A 26,175-nucleotide genomic window follows, 5' to 3' on the forward strand; every position below is an offset into this window, starting at 1 on the left:
CTCCCTCTCCACCTTCGCTAATGTGTGGTGAGCGTTCTGGCGTAAATTGGCTGCCGTGCATCACCCAGGTGGGTGCTACACATTGGTGGTGGGTGAGGTGAGTTCCCCTTCACTGTAAAGCACTTTGAGCATTTGGAAAAGTGCTATATAAATGTAATTAATAATAATAATAATAATAATATTCTGAACTTCAGCAGACAATCTGCTGAAGTTCATACCAAGCATCAGAATGGGGAAGAAAGGTTATTTAACACCTTAGCGCACAAGCTAAATCTTGCCAATCCTTGCCCATTTAGGGGGTACCCTATTTAAAGCTTTATAACTCCAGATGTGAACACCCCAGAGACTTGAAAAATGGCTTAAATGAAGCAAGACATTTGTACAATTTACAATACTAACGCAGATTAGTTTATAAGAAATAAAGTGCCACAAATGCAATTGTTTTGACAAAATCTAAAATAAATTTGCACTTTTTAAGTTTGCAATGAAATACTGAGAGATTGCATATATACAGGAGGTTAAACTACATGTGCTATATCAAAAACTTCTTGACCACAAGTTCATAAAATCTAAGGGTGGATATGTAGAACTACTATAGATGTATGAAGCAAAAACTAAGCAGTGTACCCAGCGTCTCCAAATCTATCCAAAATGTCTAAATTATGCATTGTTGTACATATTATATTCACGTATTTCACTACAAATCAATTGTTTTGACTCAAGAAAATCACTGTTGCATAATTTTCAAATAGGAATTACAAGCTTTCAGTCAGTACAGTGGTCTAAAATAGCTAGGTGTCCAGAAACATATCCAAAATATCTCCAAAATTGAATAAAATGCTGTTTGTCCATTATAAAACATATAAATGAGCCCCTTATGAAGGTCTAAGATGAAACATTGCTATCGGATTAAAAAAATAATGCAAAAATATTGTCACACAATGCGGTACAGTACCTAAATGTGTAATAATTAACTCGTGTGTATTTCTATACTCTGTACTCTCGTATGTTTTCTTGTATGGGGATGAGACAACATGAAAACAATTTTCACCCGTCCACCACGTTTTGGCAGTGTTCCAGCTCTGACGTCATCACTGTTGCATGCTTCACAAAAACGATTACACTTCCATCTAACGCTTACATTACAGTGTGAAATATTTACATTATATAACACCACTAACCTATTTAAAGATACTCTATTTCAAAAATAACGTATATAACCGAAATATTTCGAGCAGTAATACGTACATAGCAATGATGGAATCTCATCTATGTGGAGTAGAGACCGTATCAGTGATACTGTTCTATTCGCTTCGGTTTTGCTCCAGAAAACGATGTCAGCTAGGTCTATCAGCAAACATATGGCTTAGCTATGTCCAGAAGTCCTCAATAATAATAGTATTTTCCAAGAAATTACGAAATATCGTTGACCACGTTTCGTTAGGTGCAGCGTATTTTTATGCTAACAGAGTGAATGCATAAGTGAATGCGATGCTAAGAATATTTTCTGTTACGCTGGCCTATAAAACGCTATTACAAAAGCAGACAAAACGACCTGGCATCGCTCCCATGTCCCACAATCGGCAGCTTGTGTCACCTATTTTTTGACAGACAGTTATGTTTGTTAAATGTTGACCAGGTTTAATGTTGTATTTCATGTTATCATTATCCAGTTTGAATAAAAATAAAAAAGGATGAAAATGTAAGATTGCATTTTGTATTTGAATTATTATGGTAGACTAGGCTCCCTTTTTAATTTTGTGATTTAAATTTAATATCAAATAGGATCCATTCCTGCTTGTTTTCAAAGTTTTGGAGGGACAGCACTGTATAAATAGAAGTAGTAGTATTGGTTTTTATCATTATCTGAAATGTCATCAAAGTTAGATCTGGTTAGCTAGCTAATTGGCTGGTAGAAATTATCACAAACAACTAGCAACTAATTAGGGGTCCAAGCAGCGAAGCTGGTGGAACCCTATTGTATCTGTTAGGAATATTATTATTATTATTATTTTTCTCCGCTAAAAGTGTCTGAGGCTCAGCAACCATAAGTCCTAGAGCAACCAAATTTGGTAGGTGGGTTCCTATGGCCCGCCACTACTCAGGCACTACAAATCACCTGTGTCGGCCAGATGGTGGCGCTATAACAAAGGGTCATGCGTAAAAGGCCCTAACTCCCACTCCGTAAGTCAGATAAACACAAAACTTAATCGACCTATGTATCTGAATGTGCTCCACAACTTTGCTATTGGGACCACCTATGTCCGCCATATTGTTTGCCCGCCATTTGGACTTTTTAGTTGCGGCGTGGAAGCTTTCTCTGCTAAAAGTGTCTGAGGCTCAGCAACCATAAGTTGTAGACCAACCAAATTTGGTAGGTGGGTTCCTATGAACCCCCACTACTCAGGCACTACTACTCTAAATATTTCGGTTATATACGTTATTTTTTAAATTGAGTGTCTTTAAATAGGTTAGTGGTATTACATAATGTGGATATTTCACACTGTAATGTAAGCGTTTGTTATTAGTGGTGTAATAGTTTTTGTGACTCATACAACAGTGATGAGGAGAGTGTTGGAACATTGCCAAAATGTGGTGGACGGTTGAAAATTATTTTCATATCGTCCCATCCCCGTCCGTCGCTATGCTGAGATTTTAGTTTCTCTACAAACGCGCAAAAACACTCTGGTATAATAAAACAATGAAGGTAAATATAGCCTATGTATATAGTCCACTTCCTTCTGTTGCTACCATAATATAACAAACTTTCTTGTGTCTACAGCACAGATTCTCGCTGCAATTACTAATATTGAATATAAACAGAAGACGCAATTTATGCTGTAGTCTGCCAATGTCGAAATAAATAATACGGTACTCTGCGCGCTGGTAGCAGGGATGGCGAGTTGATATTTCGTTTTGTTTCTTTTTTTTCAATGTCGTATTTATTATTTGAAATTATTATCTGTTATTATATTATTATTATTATCTGTCTCTGCGGCTCTGATATGTGCATTCTCTGCTAAACTGAGCAATGGATTGGAATATGTGTCTGACGTAGTGTTGAACGGTATACCGAAACTTCGGCACTTTTTCGGTAATTAAAAAAAAAAAAAAAAAAAAAAAAAACTGTTTGGTATTAGAATTTTCCGACGTTCAGTACTTTTAGGACAAATGTGAAAGCCAGGGAAATGTGGCTGCCGCTTTACCGATTGAGAGGATGAAATGTGTAATTTGTTAGAATCTTCGCTAGAAGGCAGTAGCAACTAAGGTAGCCAAGTCAGGTGCCGTGCCCTTGTGCATTCATGTGTTGATACAGCGCAAGCTTCGACTCGGTTGACTTCAGTAGCAATAGGTGTTCTAATTTTGAAATATTTTATTATCGGAAGATGCTGTATTGTTATTAAATTATGCTGTTTAAAAGTGAAAGACCTGTTTAAAGATTATTTAGTTTACAATTGTTTAATTTTTTAAATATATTTTTCTATTGTCTAGTGTTGTAACACTATAGGCCTATGCTTATTAATATGTTGAAGAGGCTTCAACTTAAAGGTTGTTAATGAACCAGGTTGTTAATAAACCGTGAATTCGAAAATGAGGTCAACCCTTGTGGACATTACGTTTCTGATCTATTAAGATAATTTCAGTATCGTTAGGTACCGAGTACTGAATCAGTATCGTTTAATTTTCAAGTATAATTTCAGTATCAAGTGTCGTGATACTAAACCTGGTATCGGTTTCAAAGTCAAAATTTTGGTATCGTGACAACACTAGTTTTATTTTTTTTTTGACGCCTTTTTTTTTGTTGCAGCGGAAGCGCTGCAGCTCTACATACATGCTGGCCCATCTAAGTGTTACGACATGCCATCTAAGTGTTATGACATAGTAAAGGCCTTTACGGCTAGGCGGCCAGGACACAACCATGGCGACGCAACTAAGTAATCCGACAGCGTCTCTTAGCACAAAATTGGCCACAAGTCATCTGTATTTTATACAATCATCATGATATTCAGTAGATATGTTGGGTGAAGGTATATGATCATGAGGACACAACCATTTTAAAATCACTCCATAGGGGGCGCAATAGTGCCAATGCTTGGACCCCTCCCAACGCTGCTTGCGGCTTTAATTCATTATTAGTTTTATGGTCACCTTGATTTCACTTGGTCTACGTTTCTCTCACAACAAAATCAGTTTGTGCTTCATTGTCATCTGATGAACGTTATTGTTCAGAATAATCGTGCTTCATTGTCATCTGATAAACGTTATTGTTCAGAATAATCAGTTTTTTGGGTAAAACATTTGTGCTGCTATCATTTATTCATTTATTTTTAAATAGAATTGTTTGCAATAGAGCACAATATACATTTGTGGGCATACATGCTTGTTTGACCACGACTAGCCATTAGCTCATCCGCAGAATTGCATCTTCTGTGAAAATTACACTGTATCTGTATAGCCTAATGGCATACCAGAGACCACCACCAACAATTTCATACACTTTCCTCCACGCTGCTTCCTCTTGTCTGTGTCTCTGTAGGAGGGCAGCGCAGGATCGTATAAAGTTGGGAAACCCAACATGGCAATTACGAGGGAGTCCTCCATTGTGGAACTATAGAATGTGGAACTAAAATTTGGAAAGGGGGACAATTTACTTGACAGATTTTTAGATCAAATCTGATTGGTTACCGCGACGCATAGCTGTACCGCCTGGGGCTTGAAGATACTTAGGTCATCCCCCCCGCCGCCTCGCCTCGCACCGCCTGCAATCCCAACATGGCTTGCGGAGGTGACCGCCTCCGTTGGCGTGTACAGTGTGGCTTCACTGTTCCTTTCAGGGACATGAATCCTTTGACTACCTAAAATGATTTTTTCCTGGATTCGTTCACTGGTTCCTTCACAGCTCTGGTCCTGACTCCGACTTCTGACTCTTCGTTCACTGACTCCACTTCCTAGTGAACAAGAACGACTCATGCAGTGACTAATTCTGACTTCTGACTCAAGTTCCTTGTGAAAGAAATGTGACACTGGTTTATATGTGAATTCCTACATTAACATGGCATCGGCCGACACTGTTATTATGCGATTCACAGATATTTTCGAAATATTTCACAGATTTGGATATTTTTTCCTTGCTATTTACTCAAATAGCATTTACTGTTTGCTCGCAAATAGGCTAAGTGGCACGAGTTGGCCTCCTAAATAATTTGCAAATAACAGAAGGTATGATGAATACAATATAATGTAGCCTATTGGATATTTTATGGTTTTATAAAGAGCGCATGAATTGCCAGTGTGCGACAAATTCTTATGAGTTTGTAGTTTTATGGTACAGATGTTTTGTAGTGGATCAAACGTGCCAAAATTGATTTTACATTTCAGTTTTACATCTTCATAGTTGGTGGCTGTCCAAATTTTATGACCTGTAATTCAGAGATTCTACAGAACTGCCGTGCCGTGCGTTACTGCAGCGGTATTAACGGATATGATTTTATGTGCCTCGGCTATAGCTATTTAGTGTTAGGTAACTGCGTTGTCATTTTCCTGCATCATGAATTAATGGCCGCTTGTTCACGGTTTATTTACGTCACGCAAATAACAGAGTAGGCTAGGCTACTCATTGCCTATAGCGTTTCTTAGGTGTAACTGGGCTAACCAGCTAGTGTAAGCCTGAGGACAGGAGAGAGGGAGTCTGAGATTGATAAACAGAAAGAATGAGAATGGAGGGAGAGAAATAAGGAGAGAGGGAGGGAGAGACACTGAAGGAGATCAGGGTTGGGAGCCCATGAGGAGTGCATTAACGGCGTACCTTACACCTGCTGTCCCACATGTGGAACCCATTCCCCCCAACCCCTCGAGGCAGTGTTTGGCGTTAATAAGCCCAACAGGATAAATAAACGGGCTGATTGTGTGTCCAGGCCGGTCATCAGGGAGTGTGGGTGCCCTGACACAGCTGGGTCAGCTGGGGTAATTGGGCTCTGATTATCCCGGTCTCCTGGTGCACATTACAGTCCAGACTGAACCCCGATGATGTATTTATTACCCACTGAAAGACGGTAATCACCACAAACTTAGAGCGGTAAACATGAGGACTACAGCATTTCAGCTGCCGTTGTTCCCTCTTCCCTCATCTGGCCCCCTTTCTCCCTGTCTGCAGGATTTTGAGAAGATCTCGGAGTACTTTAAGGCTAATTACAAGGTGGAGCTGGCAGAGAAGGACATGTGTGTGAAGGGCTGGAACTGGGGCACTGCCAAATTCTCTGGTAAACCATGTTTGTACTCGCGTACACACCTGCTCATACATGCACGCACACATACACAAACACTTTCTTTTGCTCGCAGTTGTCTGTGCAGATTGCTGAATTAAGGGCATGTCGTTTACTTGCATTAAGAAATGAGCTCAAATTTGGCCCCATTCTGTTCTCTTTTTAAAACTTTTTGTCTTTAAAAACCACTTTTTCTGACCTCATTAAAATGAGATGAAAACCACTTTAAAATGCTGGGGGGGGGGGTGGTTCTATTGAGAAAGTAAATCTGTTGATCTGCCTGTAAATCGTTGATCTGCATGCAAATCCATGTATCTGAACTGGTTTCAGTTCAGATACATGGATTTTGCATTCCAACCACAATGTAAATTTTTCTCAATTGGGTGCTTTTTAGGTTTTGAAGCATTATTTACACTTTTAAGCCACATTATGTGAGAAATATCTATGCATGCCATGAAGAATAAAATTTGTCTTCCATGTTCATATTGTGCTTACTGTGCTGTAGCAGGGGTGGCCAACCCTGGCCGTGGGGAGCTGCAGGGTCTGCTGGTTTTTGTTTTTACTTAAATACAACAACCACTTAGACCAAGGAAACCAGGTGAAAGGAGTTAACTGTAATTGACTGCTTTAATTGATCAATTAAGTGCCAAGTAAAAACGAAAACCAGCAGACCCTGCAGCTGTCCGGGACCTGGTTTGGCCACCCCTGTGCTATAGGGTTGCATGGTATTCTGATACTAAAGTACCACTGTACCAAAATTTTGTAACCAACATTTTGCAAAATTCAATATTTTACCAAAATGCACTTGACATTTCTTTGTATTACAACAAAATGATTGTTATCCATTGGAAAAGAAATACTGTGGCTTTGAGAATTGAAGGGAACGTTGACATAGGCTGTGTTTGAAACTATACTAGGGCTGGGCAATATATATCGCAGTGATAATTATTTTGTGCAATAGCGGTCGTCACCACCGTGTGGCGTACCGCCTTTTTGTCTTTTTCTCTTATATTAATTATACCTGAGGCAATAGCAAACAACCATGCTTTTGGAGGCCGTGTGAAATTGGTGGGGCGCAAAACTTTCCTTTAAACTAATCATTGATCTCAAACTGTTAATTTATTTTCAGTGATTAACAAGCATGCAAATGATCTGATTAATCAATTGGAAAGTGACACAGCGTCTTTGCATTGTGTTAGGGAGATTAAATGATAAATGTGATTTAGAAAAATTTGTTTTAATCACTAAGCAGTGGCGGAAACTTCCCCTGATTTTACTTGAGTATCAATACAATTAATCCACAAAACAGGCTACTCAATATTATCATATATAGCCAGCTCTCCCCAAATAGGCAGTTTTAGCAAGTAGCCTAGGCCTTATAGCCTACATTTTTTTTCATTTGCAGTACGAAATTGCACATTTTTAATAAGCATTATTTGCGGATACATGCACTTCTTTCTCCACACTCGTATTAATTGCAAATATCTGAAATGCGTAAATCAGGGGTGGCCAACCCCGGTCCTGGGGAGCCGCAGGGTCTGCGGGTTTTTGTTTTGACCTTAAATACAACAACCACTTACACAAAATTAACCAGGTGAGGTGAGTTAACTGTGTAATCAACTGCTTTAATTGATCAATTAAGTGCCGAGTAAAAACAAAAGCCAGCAGACCCTGCGGCTCTCCAGAACCTGGGTTGGCCACCCCTGGCGTAAATTGTAAACAATCTTGCAGGTTTTGTTTTTGCTGGTTATTCTGAAAGCTAACACGGTAGATAACAGACTGGTGTATCTTGTTTGTTAAGTTTAGACTACTTGGTGATTAAAACAGATTTTTAATGAATAAATTGAATTTATGATTTAATCCCCCTAACATGGTAAGATGCTGTGTGTTAGGCTACTTGCTATTTGATTAATCCGATCGTTGACACACTTGATAATAAAGGAAAATTAATGAAAACCCCTGTGTGCCATCTTCTTAAATAGTAAAGGGACACTAATAAATATAGTTTAAATTATTTAATTAGTACTTCATTTATTTGTTATATTTAGTATTTTGCTCACAAATCACAGATGTATAATTTTATTTTTTATTTTTATTTAGTTTCCCCACTTTTTAGTATTTTCATTTTTTTATTTCCTATTTTCTTGCTCTAATATTATATTAATTGTATTTCTATTTAGTATTTTCCTTCTATTTCCTATTTTCTTGCATAAACGTTACTAGGTTTTACATCTTTTATAGACAATTTCCCCACCTGTTTGGGGAAATTTCTGTCCGAATGATTTATCCTTAGTTTGGCTAACAAATGAGGTCAGACTTCTATCACAGTGAACCAATGGGATAGGACGCCATCTTCAGACCAACCCTCAAAAAAGTTCTCTGATGCATTTTTGTTCATCCATTACAGCCAAATCAAAGGCAAATGACCCAAACAGGATGTGAGCTCATATCTCAGTTACACCCAATCTTTGGTCAATTGGAATAAAACTTGCTATCAGTGCTTACAGCCACGCTTGTAACATGATCAGATCAAGTTGCCATGGCGACTGCCCTGCTGGACTGCTTGGCCCCCTTATCGCTGCTTGCAGCTATATTTATTGTTATAATGTTGTTGTATTAATAATAATAATTAAAGCCGCAAGCGGTGGTTGGGAGGGGTCCAAGCATTGGCACTATCGCGCCCCCTATGGAGCGATTTTAAAATAACTTTTTCCTCATGATCATATGCCTTCACCCAACATATCTACTGAATATCATGATGATTATATAAAATATTGATGACTTATGGCCAATTTTGTGCTAAGAGACGCTGTCGGATGACTTAGTTGCGTCGCCATGGATGTGTTCTGGCCGCTTCCAGTAAAGGCCTTTACTTTGTCGTAACACTTAGATGGGATGTCGTAACACACATATGGCCCGGCGTGTATGTACAGCTGCAGCGCTTCCATGCTGTAACTAAAAAAGGCGTCACACTAGTGTTGTCATGATACCAAAATTTTGACTTTCATACCGATACCAGGTTTAGTATCACGATACTCGATACTGAAACAATATTGATTCAATACTCGGTACCTAACAATACTGAAAATACCTTCATAGATCAGAAACCTAATGTCCAAAAGGGTTGACCTCATTTTCAAATTCACAGTTTATTAAAAACCTGGTATATTAACAACCTTTAAGTTGACGCCTGTTCAACATATTAATAAGCATAGGCCTATAGTGTTACAACACTAAACAATAGAAAAATATATTAAATATATTTTAAAAATTAAACAATTGTAAACTAAATAATCTTTAAGGTCTTTCACTTTTAAATAGATCTAAAAACAGCGTATTTTAATAACAATGCAGCATCTTCCTATAATATAATATTTCCAAATTAGAACACCTATTGCTACTAAAGTGAACTGAGTCGAAGCTTGCACTGTATCAACGAATAAGTGCACAAGTGCACGTCACCTCACTTGCCAACCTTAGTTGCTACTGCCATTTAGCGAAGATTCTGACAAATTACACTTTTCATCCTCTCAATCGGTAATGCGGGAGACACATTTCCCTGGCTTTTACATTTGACGCAAAACTACCGAACGTCAGAAAAATCTAATACCGAACCGTTTCTTTTTTATAAGTACTGAAAAAGTGCTGAAGTTTCGGTGTACCGTGCAACACTACGTCAGACACAAACCTATTCCAATCCATGGCTCAGCTTAGCAGAGAATGCACATTTCAGAGCGCCTCAGAGACAGATAGAATAATAACACATAAATACACATTTCAAATAATAAATACGACATTGAGAGAAAACGAAACAAAAGGCTACTCTCGTGCTGCGCGCAGAGTAGCCTGCCGTATTATTTATTTAGACATTGGCAGATGAGAACATTTTCAGTTACGCTGACCTATAAAACGCTATTCCAAAAGCAAAATCAGACATGTTATACATCGTTAGAAAGCTTATACTCTCACCTACTGAATAAATGAATTGTCAATCAAAACCAAATTGTACTAAAAAGGGCGACAACGCCGTAAGCAACAGGTATGGTATTACGCACAGCTGTTTTTGAAGGTAGCCTACCCAGGGATCACAAATGCGCGTATATTTCAGAAACGGATTGTCCAAGACAATATATGACCACTCAGTCGCAAAAGGGACATCTCTACGCGTAAAACCAGTGGTAAGATTGTATATTTATTCAATGTTTAGTCCCAGATATTGACTGTAGAATGACATGGTATACTTTTAAAAAACTTAGTCTCGCTTATTTCGTTATTCGTTATTTTCACTGCTGTATTGGCATATTTTAGGGCTAATGTCAGGTTTATCTTGTTGCTACGGAATATTACATTACATTACAGGCATTCGGCAGACGCTCTTATCCAGAGCGACGTACAACAGAGTGTATAACCATAACCAGGAACAAGTGTGTCGAAAACCCTAGAGAGAAGTACTGTTCCAAGTGCAGAGAACAACCGCATAGTTCAACTTGGACCCTGTAGGTTAAACTGATTAACACTCACACAAACAAGAACAGCAACAACGCAGTCTATCCAAAAATACAAGCAATAGTTAAGACGAGTGCATTAACTAAGTCACCTACGAAACAGCTACCTAGTTACAACTCTAAGCTTGCAGTCAATTTAGAGATTAAATTGAGAATACGATTTCTCTCAGCATAATGATGGATTTAAAGACTAAACGAACCCGGTACTGTATGATTCATCCTCTCAAAGCTTTTACTAACAAACTTTTAGTAGCAAAAAATGAAATCTCAACTCGCCATCCATGCTATCTGCTTCCTACGCTCAGAGTACCATATTATTTACTTCGACATTTGCAGAGTACAGCATAAATTGCGTCTTTTGTTTATATTCAATATTAGTAATTGCAGCGAGAAACTGCAACTGTAGGCTCAAGATAGTTTGTTATGTTATGGTAGCAACGGAACGAAGCGGACTATATATGTATTGCCATCATTGTTTTATTATACCAGCGTGTTTTCGCGCGTTTGCACAGAAACTCAAAACCTACCAATAAAATGGTTTAGCTATTTCTCAGCATAATGACAGATATAAAGACTAAACAAACTCACCCGGTACTGTCTTCAAATGGATCCATGCCAAAGAAAAGTAATTATTCATCCACTCAAAAAGATTTTACTAACAAACTTTTAGTAGCCTAGCATGCACTCTGGCTGGCACTGTCTTCCATTGCTTCCTCGACGTTCAGACCCTCCCCTCACTGATAAAAACTAGACCATACGGTGTCGGATTACTTGCGTTGCCATGGACTTTGCTTGCCGTAAAGAAGTTTACTAGATGTCGTAACACTTAGATTTGGACCTCCAGCTCTTCCGCACCCCAACTAATATAAAAGTCCAAATGGCGGGCAAACAATATGGCGGACATAGGTCCCAATGGCAAAGTTGTAGAGCACGTTCAGCTGCATATGTCGATGAAGTTTTGTGTTGATCTGACTTATGGTGTGGGAGTTATGACCTTTTAAACATGACCCTTTGTTATAGCGCCACCATCTGGCCGACATAGGTGATTTTTAGTACCTGAGTAGTGGGGGGCCATAGGAACCCACCTGCCAAATTTGGTTGCTCTAGGACTTATGGTTGCTGAGCCTCAGACACTTTTAGCAGAGAAAAATAAGAATAATAATAATAATAATAATCCTAACCGATACAATAGGGTTCCACCAGCTTCGCTGCTTGGACCCCTAATAATAATCCTAACAAATACAATAGGGTTCCACCAGCTTCGCTGCTTGGACCCCTAATAATAATCCTAACAGATACAACAGGGTTCCACCAGCTTCGCTGCTTGGACCCCTAATAAGAAGAAGAAGAAGAACAAGAATTATTACTAATGCCAAGACTGTTAGAAGATCCTGTTCAAAGGGAAAAAATTATATTATTCCACCCATAAAATGCGCCTACCTAGATTTTCCGCCATTTAAAATTTTTGGAAAAACACAAAAAATATAATCTTTTCCTGAACCGTCCATCTGGTCGATGTCAGATTTGGTGTTTTCCATCTTTGTACTTGTCACTTACTGAATTGCAAAGCAATAGTTCATCAAAAACATCAAAAAAATGGCTGAACGGTGAGCCAATCAAATTGACCCATGTTGGCCATGCCAATTAAAATCACTGTAATTACTTCCAGACGGTCATCGGCCTTGAGACCTTGAGACCATTCTGAATCGAAGGGCAGGTTGTTCTGTTACAAGACTAAACTTGAACAGTGTCCATAATTTAAAAAACATGGCCGCTATAAAAAAAATTACAGCCAATCATATTACAGTAGATGGTATTCTGTTGAATATTTTTGAAAAGATATGTGAAGTTTGCATTTCAATTTGTATGAAATTCTTGGCTATCTGTGATTTACCGTGTTATCGATACCGAGGTACCAAAGCTTTTAATTTTGGTATTGGAACAACTCTGTTGTGTTATATTGCTAACGATTACAAACAAAAGGTAACACATTTTTTGGATCAAATGAAAGACAGGTTAATCAATAATCTCCTAATTAAGACCCATGTGCTTCTTTCAGAAATTTTTCCGTAAACTTAACACAATGAAGGTTTTGGCTTGTCATCTTATTTACTTTGCCTTTGTTGAATTCTTCCAGAGGGTTAGTTTTGGTGGCCAAGTGTCGTAGGAGCCTATTGATTAAATTCAGTCTTTAATTTGATCAGTTAAAAGTAATTAACTTATTTTATGTAATGGCATGCATAGCTATTTCTTACATAATATGGCTTAAGGGAGTAAATAATCCTGCACGTAATTAAGAGAAATGAACAGCTTGTGAAAATTCTGGAATTGAAATTGTGGTTGGTATGAAAACCATATATGGCATATGCAGGGGGGCCCAGGGCTGAGATTCGGAACCACTGGGCTGACCGAAAATCAATATAATGGTTATTAAAATTTAGCTATTACAAGTTAACCTTGTATAAACAATATTGTGGACTGAAGTTGTGTATATGTGGAAGTTTATTATGACACACCGGCTCTTATTTGTGCTTTGAAATAAGTATTTCATGAGCATTCCATCAATAATAACACTTCTGATGTAATTGTAACGAGCCACTCTGATCGCTTCGAATGACGGACAGAATCAAATGACAATGGTGTTGATTTAGGAAATATGCAACTTTTAATGATTATTGTTAGTCCTTTATTGAGACCATTTGGGGGGGGAGGGGGTGCATTTTATTTTATTTATTTATTTATTTTTTCATTTGGTCTCCTGTCCCCCCAAATGATTGGCGCCCCTGCAGACAATGCATTTATGGAGTTTTATTATTTTTTAGTTAATTTTTAGTCCCTTTCTGTACTCAATGATGTGCTTTATATGGTGCGGTTTAATTTATTCCACACACTCTGTGCCCACTGTAGTGTACCATGGCAGTTATGTTATTACCATTTTTTTTTTTTTGAACGTGTGGGATCCTGTGCCCCCTAGGGCCGCTGCTGTCCTTCGATATAAATGACACCCCCGCCTTCGAGGTGCCGCTATCCAGTGTGTCGCAGTGCGCAACGGGGAAGAATGAAGTGACGCTGGAATTCCATCAGAATGACGATGCTGAGGTGTCTCTGATGGAAGTCCGCTTCTATGTGCCCCCCAGCACCGGGGATGAAGGAACGGACCCTGTAGAGGTGCTGTACCTGTGATGGCCACCACTGTACACTGATGGCCGTACATTACATTGCGCACATTTAGCGGAAGTGTCTATTCAGGGTGATGGAGAACACAAGAATTTGATTGCGAGAACATAAGTGCATGTGTGTGTTGCAGTAAGTGACAGTGTGCATTGTTCTTTAGGCCTTTGCTCAGAATGTGCTGTCGAAGGCAGATGTGATCCAGGCCACGGGAGACGCCGTCTGCATCTTCAAAGAGCTGCAGTGTCTCACTCCCAGGGGCAGGTACTGTGAACTCACCTGCTGATCACACTGTTTACCCCATCTACCACAGTATCAACCCAAATCACCCCAAAGTGGTTTAAGTTCTGGTTTTAGTCTGTTTTTAAAGGGCCCCCCTCAGTACTGGTGTTCCCTCCCACAGGTACGATATCCGCATCTATCCCACCTTCCTGCACCTCCACGGCAAAACCTTTGACTACAAGATCCCCTACACCACTGTGCTCCGCCTTTTCCTGCTGCCACATAAAGACCAGAGACAGATGTTCTTTGTGGTGAGTGTTCATATACAGTTGAAGCCAAAAGTTTACATACACCTAGGCAAAAGACATTCAAACTAAGTTAAGTCAATTAGGGTATCTACTTTATTTCCATAAGAGGTCATTTCAAAATAATAGCTAAGGGACAGATTTATTTCAGCTTTTATGTACTATATCAAATTTTCAGTGGGTCAAAAGTTTACATACACTTTGTTAGTATTCGGTGGCTTCGCCTTTTAATTTCTTAACTTGAATCAAACGCTTGTGGTAGCCTTCCACAAGCTTCTCGCAATGCTTTGCCAGAATTTTTGCCCATTCCTCCTGACAGAACTGGTATAACTCAGCCAGGTTTGTGGGCCTCCTTGCTTGGACAAGCTTTTTCAGTTCAGTCCACAAATTTTCTATGGGATTCAGGTCAGGGCATTGTGATGGCCACTCCAATACTATCACATTGTTATCTTTTTGTTACAACTTTGGAGGTATGCTTAGGACCATGTCCTGCTGGAACACCCCCACAACATGATGCTGCCACCCCCATGCTTCACAGTTGGGATGGTGTTCTTTGGATTAAAAGCTCTCACCCTTTTTCCTCCATACATAGCGCTGATAATTATGGCCAAACAGTTCAATTTTTGTGTCATCAGACCAGAGAACACTCCTCCAAAAGTTTAGGTCTTCATCCTGGTAATCACCTGCAAACTTAATTCTGGCTTTTTTATCCCAGTCTTGGAGTAGGGGCTTCTTCCTTGTATGACAGCCTTTCAGGCCATGGAGATGTAGGATTCTCTTAATGGTGGATGTAAGTACTTTGGTACCTGATGCCTCCAACTCCTTCACCAGTTCCTTTGTTGTTGTCTTGGGGTTCAGTTGAACCTTTCAGACTAAAATTCGTTCAGCCCTGGGAGTTCCATTTGCGCCTCCATCCTGAACAATGCAGTGTCTGTGTGGTCCCAAGATTTTTATATTTGCATACAATCGTTTGTATAGATGCTCGTGGTACCTTCAGTTTTTTGGAAATTGCTCCTAAGGAGGAACCAGACTTGTGGAGGTCCACAATTTTTCTGAGGTCTTGGTTGAGTTGCTTGCATGGTATCAAGGGCAAAAAGGCAATGGCTGTAAAAGTAGGCCCTTAAATACAGCCACAGGTGCCAGTTAACTCCTAATTGACAGTTGGCCAATTAGAAGCTTCTAAAAAGCAATTACATCAATTCCTGGAATCTTCCAGACCGTTAAAAGGGACATGTAAACTTGTGTATGTAAACTTTTGACCCACTGTAATTCTAATATAGTGAATTAAAGCTGATCTATAATTGATTGTTTTACAACCCCAATTCCAAAAAAGTTGGGACGGTAAATGAAATGGAAATAAAACAGAAAGCAGTAATTTGTGAATTTACTTTGACTTGTATCCAAACAAAAACAGTATAAAGACAATGTATTTCATGTTTTATCTAATCAACTTCATTGTTTTTTGAAGATGTACATGTATTATGAAATTTATGCCTGCAACACACTCCAAAAAAGTTGGGACAGTCGAATGTTTACCACTGTGTAACATCATAATTTCATTTAATAACACTTAAGCATTTGGGCACTGAAGACACCAGTTGGTTAAGTTCAGCAAGTGGGATTTTCCCCCATTCTTCCATTATGCAGGTCTTCAGCTGTGCAATTGTACGGGGCTTTCATTGCTATATTTTGCGCATCATAATTCGCCACACGTTCTTAAAAAGGAGACAGGACAGGACTGCAGGCAGGCCAATCTAGCATCCGCACTCTGTTTATGCAACCATGCACTTGTATTCCGGGTAGAATGTGGTTTGGCCTTGTCCTGCTGGAAAATGCAGGGATGGCAGCATATGTTGCTCCAGAATTTGTACATATTCTGCATTAATGGTGCCCTCACAGATGTGCAAGTTACCCATGCCATGGGCACTGACACACACCCCCATACCATGACAGATGTTGGCTTTTGGACCTGATGCTGATATCAGCTTGGATTGTCCTTTTCCTCTTTGGCCTGAGAACACGACATTACATTACATTACAGGAATTTGGTAGACACTCTTATCCAGAGCGACGTACAACAAAGTGTATAACCATAACCAGGAACAAGTATGACGAAAATCCTAGAGAGAAGTACCGGTCCAAGTGCAGGGAACAACCGCATAGTTCAACTTGGACCCTGAAGGTTAAACTGTTTAACACTAACACAAACGAGAACAGCAACAACGCAGTCTATGCAAAAATACAAGCAGTAGTTAAGACAGGTGCATTAACTAAGTCACCTACAAAACAGCTACCTAGTTACAACCCTAAGCTTACAGTCATTTACAGGGAGGTAGGGAGGGATGGGGAGAGGTGCAGCCTGAAGAGGTGAGTCTTCAGTCGTCTCTTGAAGTGGGTCAGTGTCTCAGCTGTTCTGACCTCCATGGGGAGGTCATTCCACCATCGTGGGGCCAGAACAGACAGGAGACGTGTTCGGGAAGCGCAGGTGCGAAGAGGGGGAGGTGCCAGGCGTCCTGAGGTAGCAGAACGGAGGGGTCTGGCTGGCATGTAGGGTTTGAATATCTTGTGGAGGTATGCTGGGGCTGATCCCTTGACTGCCTGGTATGCTAGGACCAATGTTTTAAATTTGATGCGAGCTACAACAGGCAGCCAGTGGAGGGTAGTGAGCAGGGGAGTGACGTGGGAGTGTCTGGGGAGGTTGAAGACCAGACAAGCTGCAGCATTCTGAATGAGTTGCAGGGGTCTGATGGCAGATGCCGGTAGTCCAGCCAGAAGAGAGTTGCAGTAGTCCAGGCGGGATAGTACCGTTGCTTGGACCAGGTGCTGGGTTGAGTAGGTGGTGAGAAAGGGGCGGATTCTCCAGATGTTATACAGGAAAAATCTGCATGCTCGGCTTACTGTTGCGATGTTCTTTGAGAGGGACAACCTGTTGTCCATCACCACTCCGAGATTCTTGGCACAGGGTGATGATGTCACTATGGTGTCCCCTAGGGAAATGGAAAAATCGAGGAGGGGAGAGTTTAGAGCAGGAATGAAGATTAGCTCCGTCTTTCCCGGGTTGAGCTTCAGGTGGTGATTGTCCATCCAGCTCTGGATGTCCCTCAGGCAAGCGGAGATGCGGGCAGGGACCTGTGTGTCCGATGGGGAGAAGGAGAGAAAGAGTTGTATGTCGTCGGCATAGCAGTGATAGGACGGCTGTTTTGTTCAAAAACTATTTGAAATGTTGACTCGTCGGACCACAAAACACGCTTCCACTGTGCTACTGTCCATCTCAGATGAGTCCGAGCCCAGAGAAGTCGGCGGCGCTTCTGGACAGTGTTGATGTGTGGCTTCTGCTTTGCATAATAAAGCCTTAACTTGCATCTGTGAATGTAGCAGCGAATGGTGTTGACTGACAAAGGTTTACTGAAGTATTCCCGAGCCCATGTCATGATATCTATTACAGACGCATGATGACTTTTAAGACAGTGACGTCTGAGGGATTGGAGATCACGCACATTCAGAAATGGTTTTTGGCCTTGCCCTTTACGCACTGAGATTTGACCGGATTCTTTGAATCTTTTAATTATATTGTGCACTGTAGAGGGTGAAATGCCCAAAGTCCTACCGATTTGTCTTTGGGGAACGTTGTTCTCAAAGTTCTGGATTATTCGCTGACGCATCTGTTGGCAAATTGGCGATCCTTGACCCATCCTTGCTCTTGAAGGACTAGGCCTTTCTTGGAGGCTCCTTATATACTATAACATGATTGCCTCAACCGTTTAACATCACCTGTTTCACATCACCTTGTTATTTCAACTTGTCACATCGTTATTAGTCCTAAATGCCTTGTTAGGGGTCCAAGCAGCGAAGCTGGTGGAACCCTATTGTATCTGTTAGGATTATTAGGGGTCCAAGCAGCGAAGCTGGGGTAGGACGACCTGCCAGCTAAGAAGTGACCTGTACAAGCGTGATGGGCTGCACCTGAACAGAAGGGGTTCTGCTGTGATGGGCCAGCATATGTTTAGGGTAGCAGAGGATTATTTAAACTAGGGACTTTGGGGACAGGGAGGTCAGAGAGTGAAGGGTCGGGAAGTGCAGACTGCCTGGATGGAAGCTGTCATGGCTACATTATTTTGTGAACACCAATGAAATCTTTTTAAAGCAAAATTTTAGTGCGGTTGGCTTGGGGCTGAGAATGGAAGAAGGTGTGTAAAAGTAATAATCTTGAATGTCTTTGTTTAAATGCTAGAAGTATAAAAAATACTATGAATAGTGGGGGCTATGACATAGTTGGGATTTCAGTGACATGGCATGGGGAGGAGGATGGGGATGAATATAATATAGAAGGGTACAAACTCATTAGGAAGGATAGATCCAGTAAGAGAGGTGGGAATGTAGTTCTCTGTGTAAAATCTTAATGTGCAGGAAATTCCAGAAATTGAAAAACTTGTGCCTAGTCAGAATATTTGGATTAAGCTTGTAGAGCAGGGGTGGCCAACCCAGGTCCTGGAGAGCCGCAGGGTCTGCTGGCTTTTGTTTTTACTTGGCACTTAATTGATCAATTAAAGCAGTTGATTACATAGTTAACTCACCTCACCTGGTTTATTTTGTGTAAGTGGTTGTTGTATTTAAGGTCAAAACAAAAACCCGCAGACCCTGTGGCTCCCCAGGACCGGAGTTGGCCACCCCTGTTGTAGAGGAACAGTCAGCTTCAGACATTAGTGTGAATTCAATGCTCTTTGGAAACCTTAAACAGGTTTGTCAGTAAGGGACTATTATGGGTGACTTAAGTTACCCTGAATTTTTTTAGATGTTTTAAATAACCTTTTTTGGTCAGTCAGCCTACAAGAGGGAATTCAATTCTGGATCTGGTGCTATGTAATCCCAACTGAATTTGCAGTATAGAGGCAGTTCAGCCGCTTGGGACAAGTGATCATTCTGCAAGATCTGATATATTTTGGTAATACAGCAAGAAGTTTTCATTTTACATTAGCCAATTTTAACAAGATGCATGCAAATTTAAGTAATATAGACTGGGTGTAACTTTGTGATTGCAAGACTTTGAATGAAATGTGGGGCAGGTTCACAAGGGTTATTCTTGAGGCACAATGTAAATTTGTTCCAGAAGTAAGGAAAAGTAAGAAGAAGCAAGCAGTCTCCCCAGTGGATGAACAAAGCCATACAGGAAAGTTTGAGAAAAAAAAGAACTGTGTAGAAGAAGAAAAATGACAGCACTGGGAGTTAATAAGGCTGAATATTGTAAATATGTGTGCTAAAGTTAAAAAGGAACTATGGGAAGCCAAGAGGCTCTTTGAAAGGTGAATTGCCAAGATGCAAAATGTAATCCTAAATGTTTCTTTCAATACTGTTTTAGGAAATGTAAAGTGAAGGAGAATGTCAGGTGCATGACAGTAGGGTTGGGTCGGTTTCTGGTTTTGCAGGTCCGGTCCGGTGTAAGAGCTTAAACTGGTTTGATTTCATGCGACTGAACCGGCATTTGTCATTATGAGACGTTCTGGCAACTTAAAAAGTAGCCTACATCAGCAACCTGTGTGACTGTGCTAAATCCAGCTTGTATTGCATTAGTAATAAGCAATATGACAACGTGATTATCATAATATTATGTTTGTTTATAAACGGAGCCACTAGTGTCTGAGTGCAAAAAAAAATTCTACACTGTAGCTTCAGAACTGGCTACAGTGTATAACACAAAGACTAGTCGTAGGAGGGATCTTATTTGAGCAGGGTACTGCAGGAAGTGGAGTTTGGTCTTCCTCATTTATATCAATAACCTTGACAGGGACATTGAAAGAATATTATTTTAATTTGTAGATGATACAAAACTGGAAGGCCCAGCAAATAGTTTAGAAGCTGCCAAAGTAATCCAAGACGAGAATCCAGAAGTGGGCGGAAACCTGGCAAATGAAATTCAATATAGCTAAATGCAAAGTTATACATATGGGAAATGTTCATGTGGAAAAAAACATAAAGCAGGATTACTTTATAGGAGGAACAAAATTGGAATGTGCTTAGTTTGACAGCAGGGTTCGTACGGTCATGAAAAACCTGGAAAAGTAATTGAAATTTAAAATGCAATTTCCAGGCCCTGGAAAAGTTATGGAAAATATTTTTTGAAAAGTAACGGAAATATAGCTAGAGTTGCATCAAATATAATTACTAATTAATCCAATCATAAAAATAGTATGTATAGTAATAAAACGTAAATTGGCACGTAACCTTCGCGGTATTTTGGTTGTGTGAGAAGTTAATTCGGTCCGGCTCAGCCTGTTTACAGGCACGCCTCTGCTGATGTAGCAGTTGGTAAACGTAGGCCCTACTGTGCCGACAACATGCCAGGGAAGTGCAGCTTCAATAATATATCAGGGCTCGAAATTAACTTTTTTACTTGGTAGCACTGGTGCTCCCAACTTCAAAAACTTAGTAACACCCACCGAAATGTAAGGAGCACCAACAATATATGCAATAGATTTTTTATTGATAAAAAAGACAATATAACTACGGTTTACAAGTAACAGTTAAACTGTCACGCATAAAATGTGTCGACTCTTCAAGGAATTGCGTGTTATGCATTCAAGCGCTTCTCGTCACATTAATACCGCTAATTAAATCAACCGCCAGTAAACTGCATCGGAGAAATTAGCTGTTCCAACCGGGTCGCTACACAAAACGTCCACTTCAACTTTTCAGCTTTCAGTAACGTTAATAAATTGAACATAAACTTTTGTCTTCAGGTAACATTAGTTAACGCGTTAGCTCTCTGTGTCGCGTGACAGTGGAGTGCAGCGAAAGGGAGTGATTGAAGGCTAATATTAACCCATTTAAAATCAGCATTAAAGGTAAGAATGTCAAGCTCGCGATTGGTTAGAAGGGTCACCGTCAGCTCACAAGGGACATGCTGAGTGTATTAACTAGCGAATGTACAGAGAAAGAGACGTTCGACTGGAAAAAGAAAAAAAAAAAAAAGGTCGCACCAGAACAATTATTTGCACTCGCACAAATGCTCCCAATTATATTTTGAGGTCGCACAGATTAAATTTCGGGAGCATGTGCGACCAAAATGGTCGCAATTTCGAGCCCTGTTTGAGACATTGACAAAAATGTTAAACTATTCAAATTAAAATGAGAGAATGTATCTATGTAAGTGTGTCTGTCTGGTGTTTATTTGTTTTAGAGAGGCACCATATGTTTCAGATGCAGACCTAATTTTACTTGGTGTTATTTATTTATTTATTGACCTTTCAGCATTATTACAGGTTCATAAAGACAGTTGTCATTAAAAACACTGAATTATTTTGCTGTTACAATAAAACATCAATACTAAGTAGACAAAAAAATTTTAATATTGCAATTATCTAAGGTGAGATCTAATCTCGTATCCCAAATTTAAATTTAAAATCCGCTGTCATTTAGGAGTCTGCACATATAGGGGATTGGTGATCTCCTGTATCTCTCAGTTCGACATCTTGGGATGGCCAGTTTGTTGGAGTTCCTTGTCTGACGACCTGTGAGCTCCTCCCTGAGGGGGGGTAGCCAGTCACTGAAGTTGGACTTTAGCAGCTTTCTGGCAAAGCCAAGACACAGTTGAGTGCGTCTCTCTGATAGAGTGCACAATCCGAGAGTGCAGAGAGCCTCTGGGTACCCTGAGTACCTGTGGCCAAGTATGATTTTACAAGCCCGTTTCTGCGTGCTTTCCAGCCTTTTAGCCTGGTCTGTAGTCAGGGAACTGTGCCAGACGGGGACTGCATACTCCAGCACCGAGCGTACGTAGCCTGTGTAGATGGAAACCAGTTCTGGGTCTCGGACACCAAATTTCTTCAGGCGACGCAGAGCAAAAAGCTTCCTGTTCGCTGAGGTCAGCATGTGGTCCACCTGACTGTCCCAACGCAAATTACTCTGGATGGTGACCCCAGGACCTTGACAGTGTCACAGACTTACAGGATGTTCTGGTCAATAGAGAGAGTCGGCAGGGCGGGTGGATGCCTCATGTGGGTGACATGTGAAACTTTACATTTCTTTGGGTTGAGTTTCATTTTGTGCTCCTCTACCCAGATATCAAGACCATTCAGGGTCTGTTGGAGGGTACAGGGTAGTTGGAGCTGTTACAATAAATAATTTTAAATCGTCCCGCTGAGATAAAGTCATTTGTTTTGGTCATGGAAATTCAGTTAACCCTCTGGGGTCAAATGAGGCACACTGGTGATTGTGCGATGCTCTGACATTTGTGTAAATTTCATCAACTTTATATACAGTGATTCCAAAGTGTTTCATATCTTTGTTTTCAGCACAGACTCAGCTACAATAATATGGCAGCAGTAAGTAGGTCATAATCATGTGTGGATTGTAAACTGCTCTAAAAACACACAAACTGTAAACAGTAGTTTTGAACATGCACAGGAATGTTGTAATAAAGCACACTGAACAATTGTGACTAAGACTTTTGGTCACTGAAATGTGTTCATCAGGGTCTTAGGTATCAAAAGATGACAAAATATTTTAGCAAATCCAATGAGAAATATAAAATACATTGCTAAAAGTTAGTGTTGTGACTACTATTTTTCAACACCAGGTGAGAATGGGGGGGCAAATGGCCTTTCTGTAATGAATATGCATTGGGTAGGATGACCTGCCAGCTAAGTAGGCTATTCACACCTGGCCACATGCCTCCCCACCACTAAGACAAAGACTCAGTGAGCCATTTAGAAGACAGAAACAAAGACAACTTTTGATTTTCAGAACATTTATTGAAGCAAACTATACGCATGGAAGATGAGATGAGACTGGTGTACTCTTGCAACACTTGCGTGGCCTCTTAGCTAGTGGTGAACTAGGCCGTGTTTCCTTATCAGCAACTCTGTAAATATGATAAAAACAAAATTGTTAGGAAATGTGACATCAAATCAAACTTTATTTATATAGCACGTTTCCTTCAACAGGTGAAAATTAAATGTGCTTTACAAAAAAGGGGCGAACCACTAACTAATGAAAACAAAACTTAGGAAATGTGACATGGTTACATCATATACAAACAAAGAACCAAACAAACACAACCAGACGCAGAGAGGTAGCCTATAATTTTGAGAAGCAATGGTTAGAATCGTTCGTAGTGTGGGAATTTACAAGCGCGCATATTAGTGAATATTCCTACAAACACACAGAGAATGTAATACAGCACAAATTTACAAATAATGCAAGCTATCAACGAAACAACATTAGCTAAACTAAATAAACATTGCTATTCCAGCTCAACTACACGCAACTCATCAATAACAATGCCTCAATCTGAAGTAGGCTAGGTCTGTTTAGCCAAGTGGTTATTATATTGCTATTTCCCGAATTTACTTACAGTATGCCAATATCGATTGTGCGAGGACATCAGTTTTAGAATCTTAACCACGCCACGGGCTATTTATTACCAATATGATCGAAAAACATACAGTCTGCCTGATACTTGTAACACAACCAGACGCAGAGAGCCTAGCCTATAATTTTGAGATGCAATAGTTTGAATCGTTCGTAGTGTGGGAATTTACAAACGCGCATATTGCTGGATATTCCTACAAACACACAGATACGTTGCAATACAGTACACATTTACCAATATGATCATAAGAAATATACTTACGCATGAAGTTGATCCTCAGCTGGATCAGTTCGCTGTTCGAAATGACACCGCTCTTCATCAGTGTCGGCTTCCGGACTGACCATTTTCCAAAATTAAATGAAATGTTCACCTCAAAAGAAGTGAATTAGGCGACACTTTGACATTCTATCCCGCTTTCGCAGACTTGGCATTTCTCACATGGATCTCGCATCACCCCTCCTTTAGTCTCCTTCTATGGAGAGTAATTATAATGTTGTTAACATGTGAATGCGATTTGGGCGGACTTCCTGCTGAGCGAAATTCACATAGTAATGAGTAAAGTTTAACGAAGCATACATGATCTAATTAATCAAATTTAGAACATTTAAAACAATTCATATTATTTGCCAATGGGCGCATTGGAAAGTCGTGATTCTAAGGTTTCTGTCAATGTTTTTGTTGCGTCTGTATGATAACAGCACGTGAAGTTAATCATCCAAATAGAAACGAAAGTTAATTTCATCTTGTCGAGCTCCGCTGGCGGAGCTCTCGACCCCAGAGGGTTAAAGGTTGTGGAGAAGTCATGGAAAAGTCATTGAAAATCATTGGTGAAAAAGTGTATGAACCCTGGAGAGACTTGGGGGTAATGGTTGATCAAAGCCTTTCTGGTTCTAGGCACTGTGATATTGCAGTAAAAAAAGAGAACAGGATTCTTGTATATATAGTCAAAAGTGTTTAGGATAAATCCAAGGAAGTTATACTTATACATTTGTTATACCATGCTTGGATTATTGTGTGCAGATCTGGGGCCCGTGCTACATGAAAGATATAGAGACTTTGGAAAAGGTTCAAAAAGGGCAATCAAATTGATTCCTGGTATAAAAGATAAAAGCTATGAGAAAAGATTTAAGATGCTTAAACTTACTAAAAGTAGACTTAGAGGTGATTTGATTGAGGATTTTAAATTCATAAAGGGGATTAACAGTGTGAACTACAAGGGATTCTTCAGGTTGAGTTCTGTTAGAACGAGGGGACATAAAAGGATAAAAGGTAAATTCCGCACAGACATTAACAAGCGTTGTTTCATGCAGAGATTTGTCAATGTGTGGAATAGCCAGCCAGGTCTTGTAGTTGTGGCAGAAACTAGGGGTTTTCAAGACATGGCTTGATACTGTGTTAGATACTATCTAGCTTGTAGGTAATCAGAGCAGTAGGTACAATTTGTTTTGGAAAACGGGTTTTAGTTTGGGCTGAATGGCCTCGTCTCGTCATTACAAAGGGTGTATGCACGTTTGTCTATGCGTGCATGCGTGCATGTGGTTTGAGTGATGGTTATGTTTTGATATATCTTCTGCTGGTTTCTCTCTCTCAGATCAGCCTGGATCCTCCCATTAAGCAGGGCCAGACTCGCTATCATTTCCTCATCCTGCTTTTCTCTAAGGAGGAGGATATCTCTCTCACCCTCAACATGAGCGAGTGAGTAGCGGTGACAGCCTCATCCTATACACACACAGCTCTGAGCAGTGCTATAAGTCACTATTCAATTCTTGCTCTCCCTCCCCCTCTACCTCCTTCCCCTTCTCTCCTCTCCAGGGAGGATGTGGAGAAGCGTTTTGAGGGGAAGTTGAGTAAAAGCATGTCCGGCTCTCTGTATGAGATGGTCAGCCGAGTGATGAAGGCCCTCGTCAACAGGAAGATCACCGTCCCAGGAAACTTCCAGGGGTAACCACCTTAACAATCCAACCAGCAACCCAATAGGTCACCACAGCAACCCAACAGAAAGCCAGTCAGCCACCTTAACAACCCAACCAGCCACCCACCAACCCAAACAGCCACCTTAATGTTGCGTTCTTTATGAACTCGGCAGCTCGTAGCTCGGACATGGAAGCTTGGAGTTACTTGCTTGGTTCCAGTGATTACCTCGTAGCAACTGTCAGTAACATGGCAGTTGACAAGAAGCTGTCCCTAGTTCTGACACTTTCTTAGTGGCAACAGCTTCAGAGCTACTGTAACATATGCTGTTCCTTGGGAACAGTAAAATAGATATAAACTTTTATTACCTGTTACTGTGGGTGTTCCTCAATACCAAAAACGTGAAGTCTGGACTTGTGAAGTACGTTCTGTGG

At 40.2% G+C, this 26,175-nt stretch overlaps 1 protein-coding gene across 13 annotated transcripts in view; it reads left to right on the plus strand.

Annotated features, from left to right (window-relative positions):
• ssrp1a (structure specific recognition protein 1a) overlaps positions 1–26,175 on the plus strand; it is an 82,729-nt gene that overhangs the window by 19,691 nt on the left and 36,863 nt on the right. For all 13 annotated transcript variants that reach the window (XM_035424634.1, XM_035424621.1, XM_035424622.1 and 10 more), the window contains exons 4-9: positions 6,155–6,260; positions 13,743–13,936; positions 14,103–14,203; positions 14,343–14,472; positions 25,422–25,525; positions 25,643–25,771. In XM_035424634.1, the coding sequence (XP_035280525.1) occupies positions 6,155–6,260; positions 13,743–13,936; positions 14,103–14,203; positions 14,343–14,472; positions 25,422–25,525; positions 25,643–25,771 (764 nt within the window). The remainder of the gene's footprint in view (positions 1–6,154; positions 6,261–13,742; positions 13,937–14,102; positions 14,204–14,342; positions 14,473–25,421; positions 25,526–25,642; positions 25,772–26,175) is intronic.

This window comes from Anguilla anguilla, chromosome 7 (assembly GCF_013347855.1).
Source record: "Anguilla anguilla isolate fAngAng1 chromosome 7, fAngAng1.pri, whole genome shotgun sequence".
NCBI classification, from domain to species: Eukaryota; Metazoa; Chordata; class Actinopteri; order Anguilliformes; family Anguillidae; genus Anguilla; species Anguilla anguilla.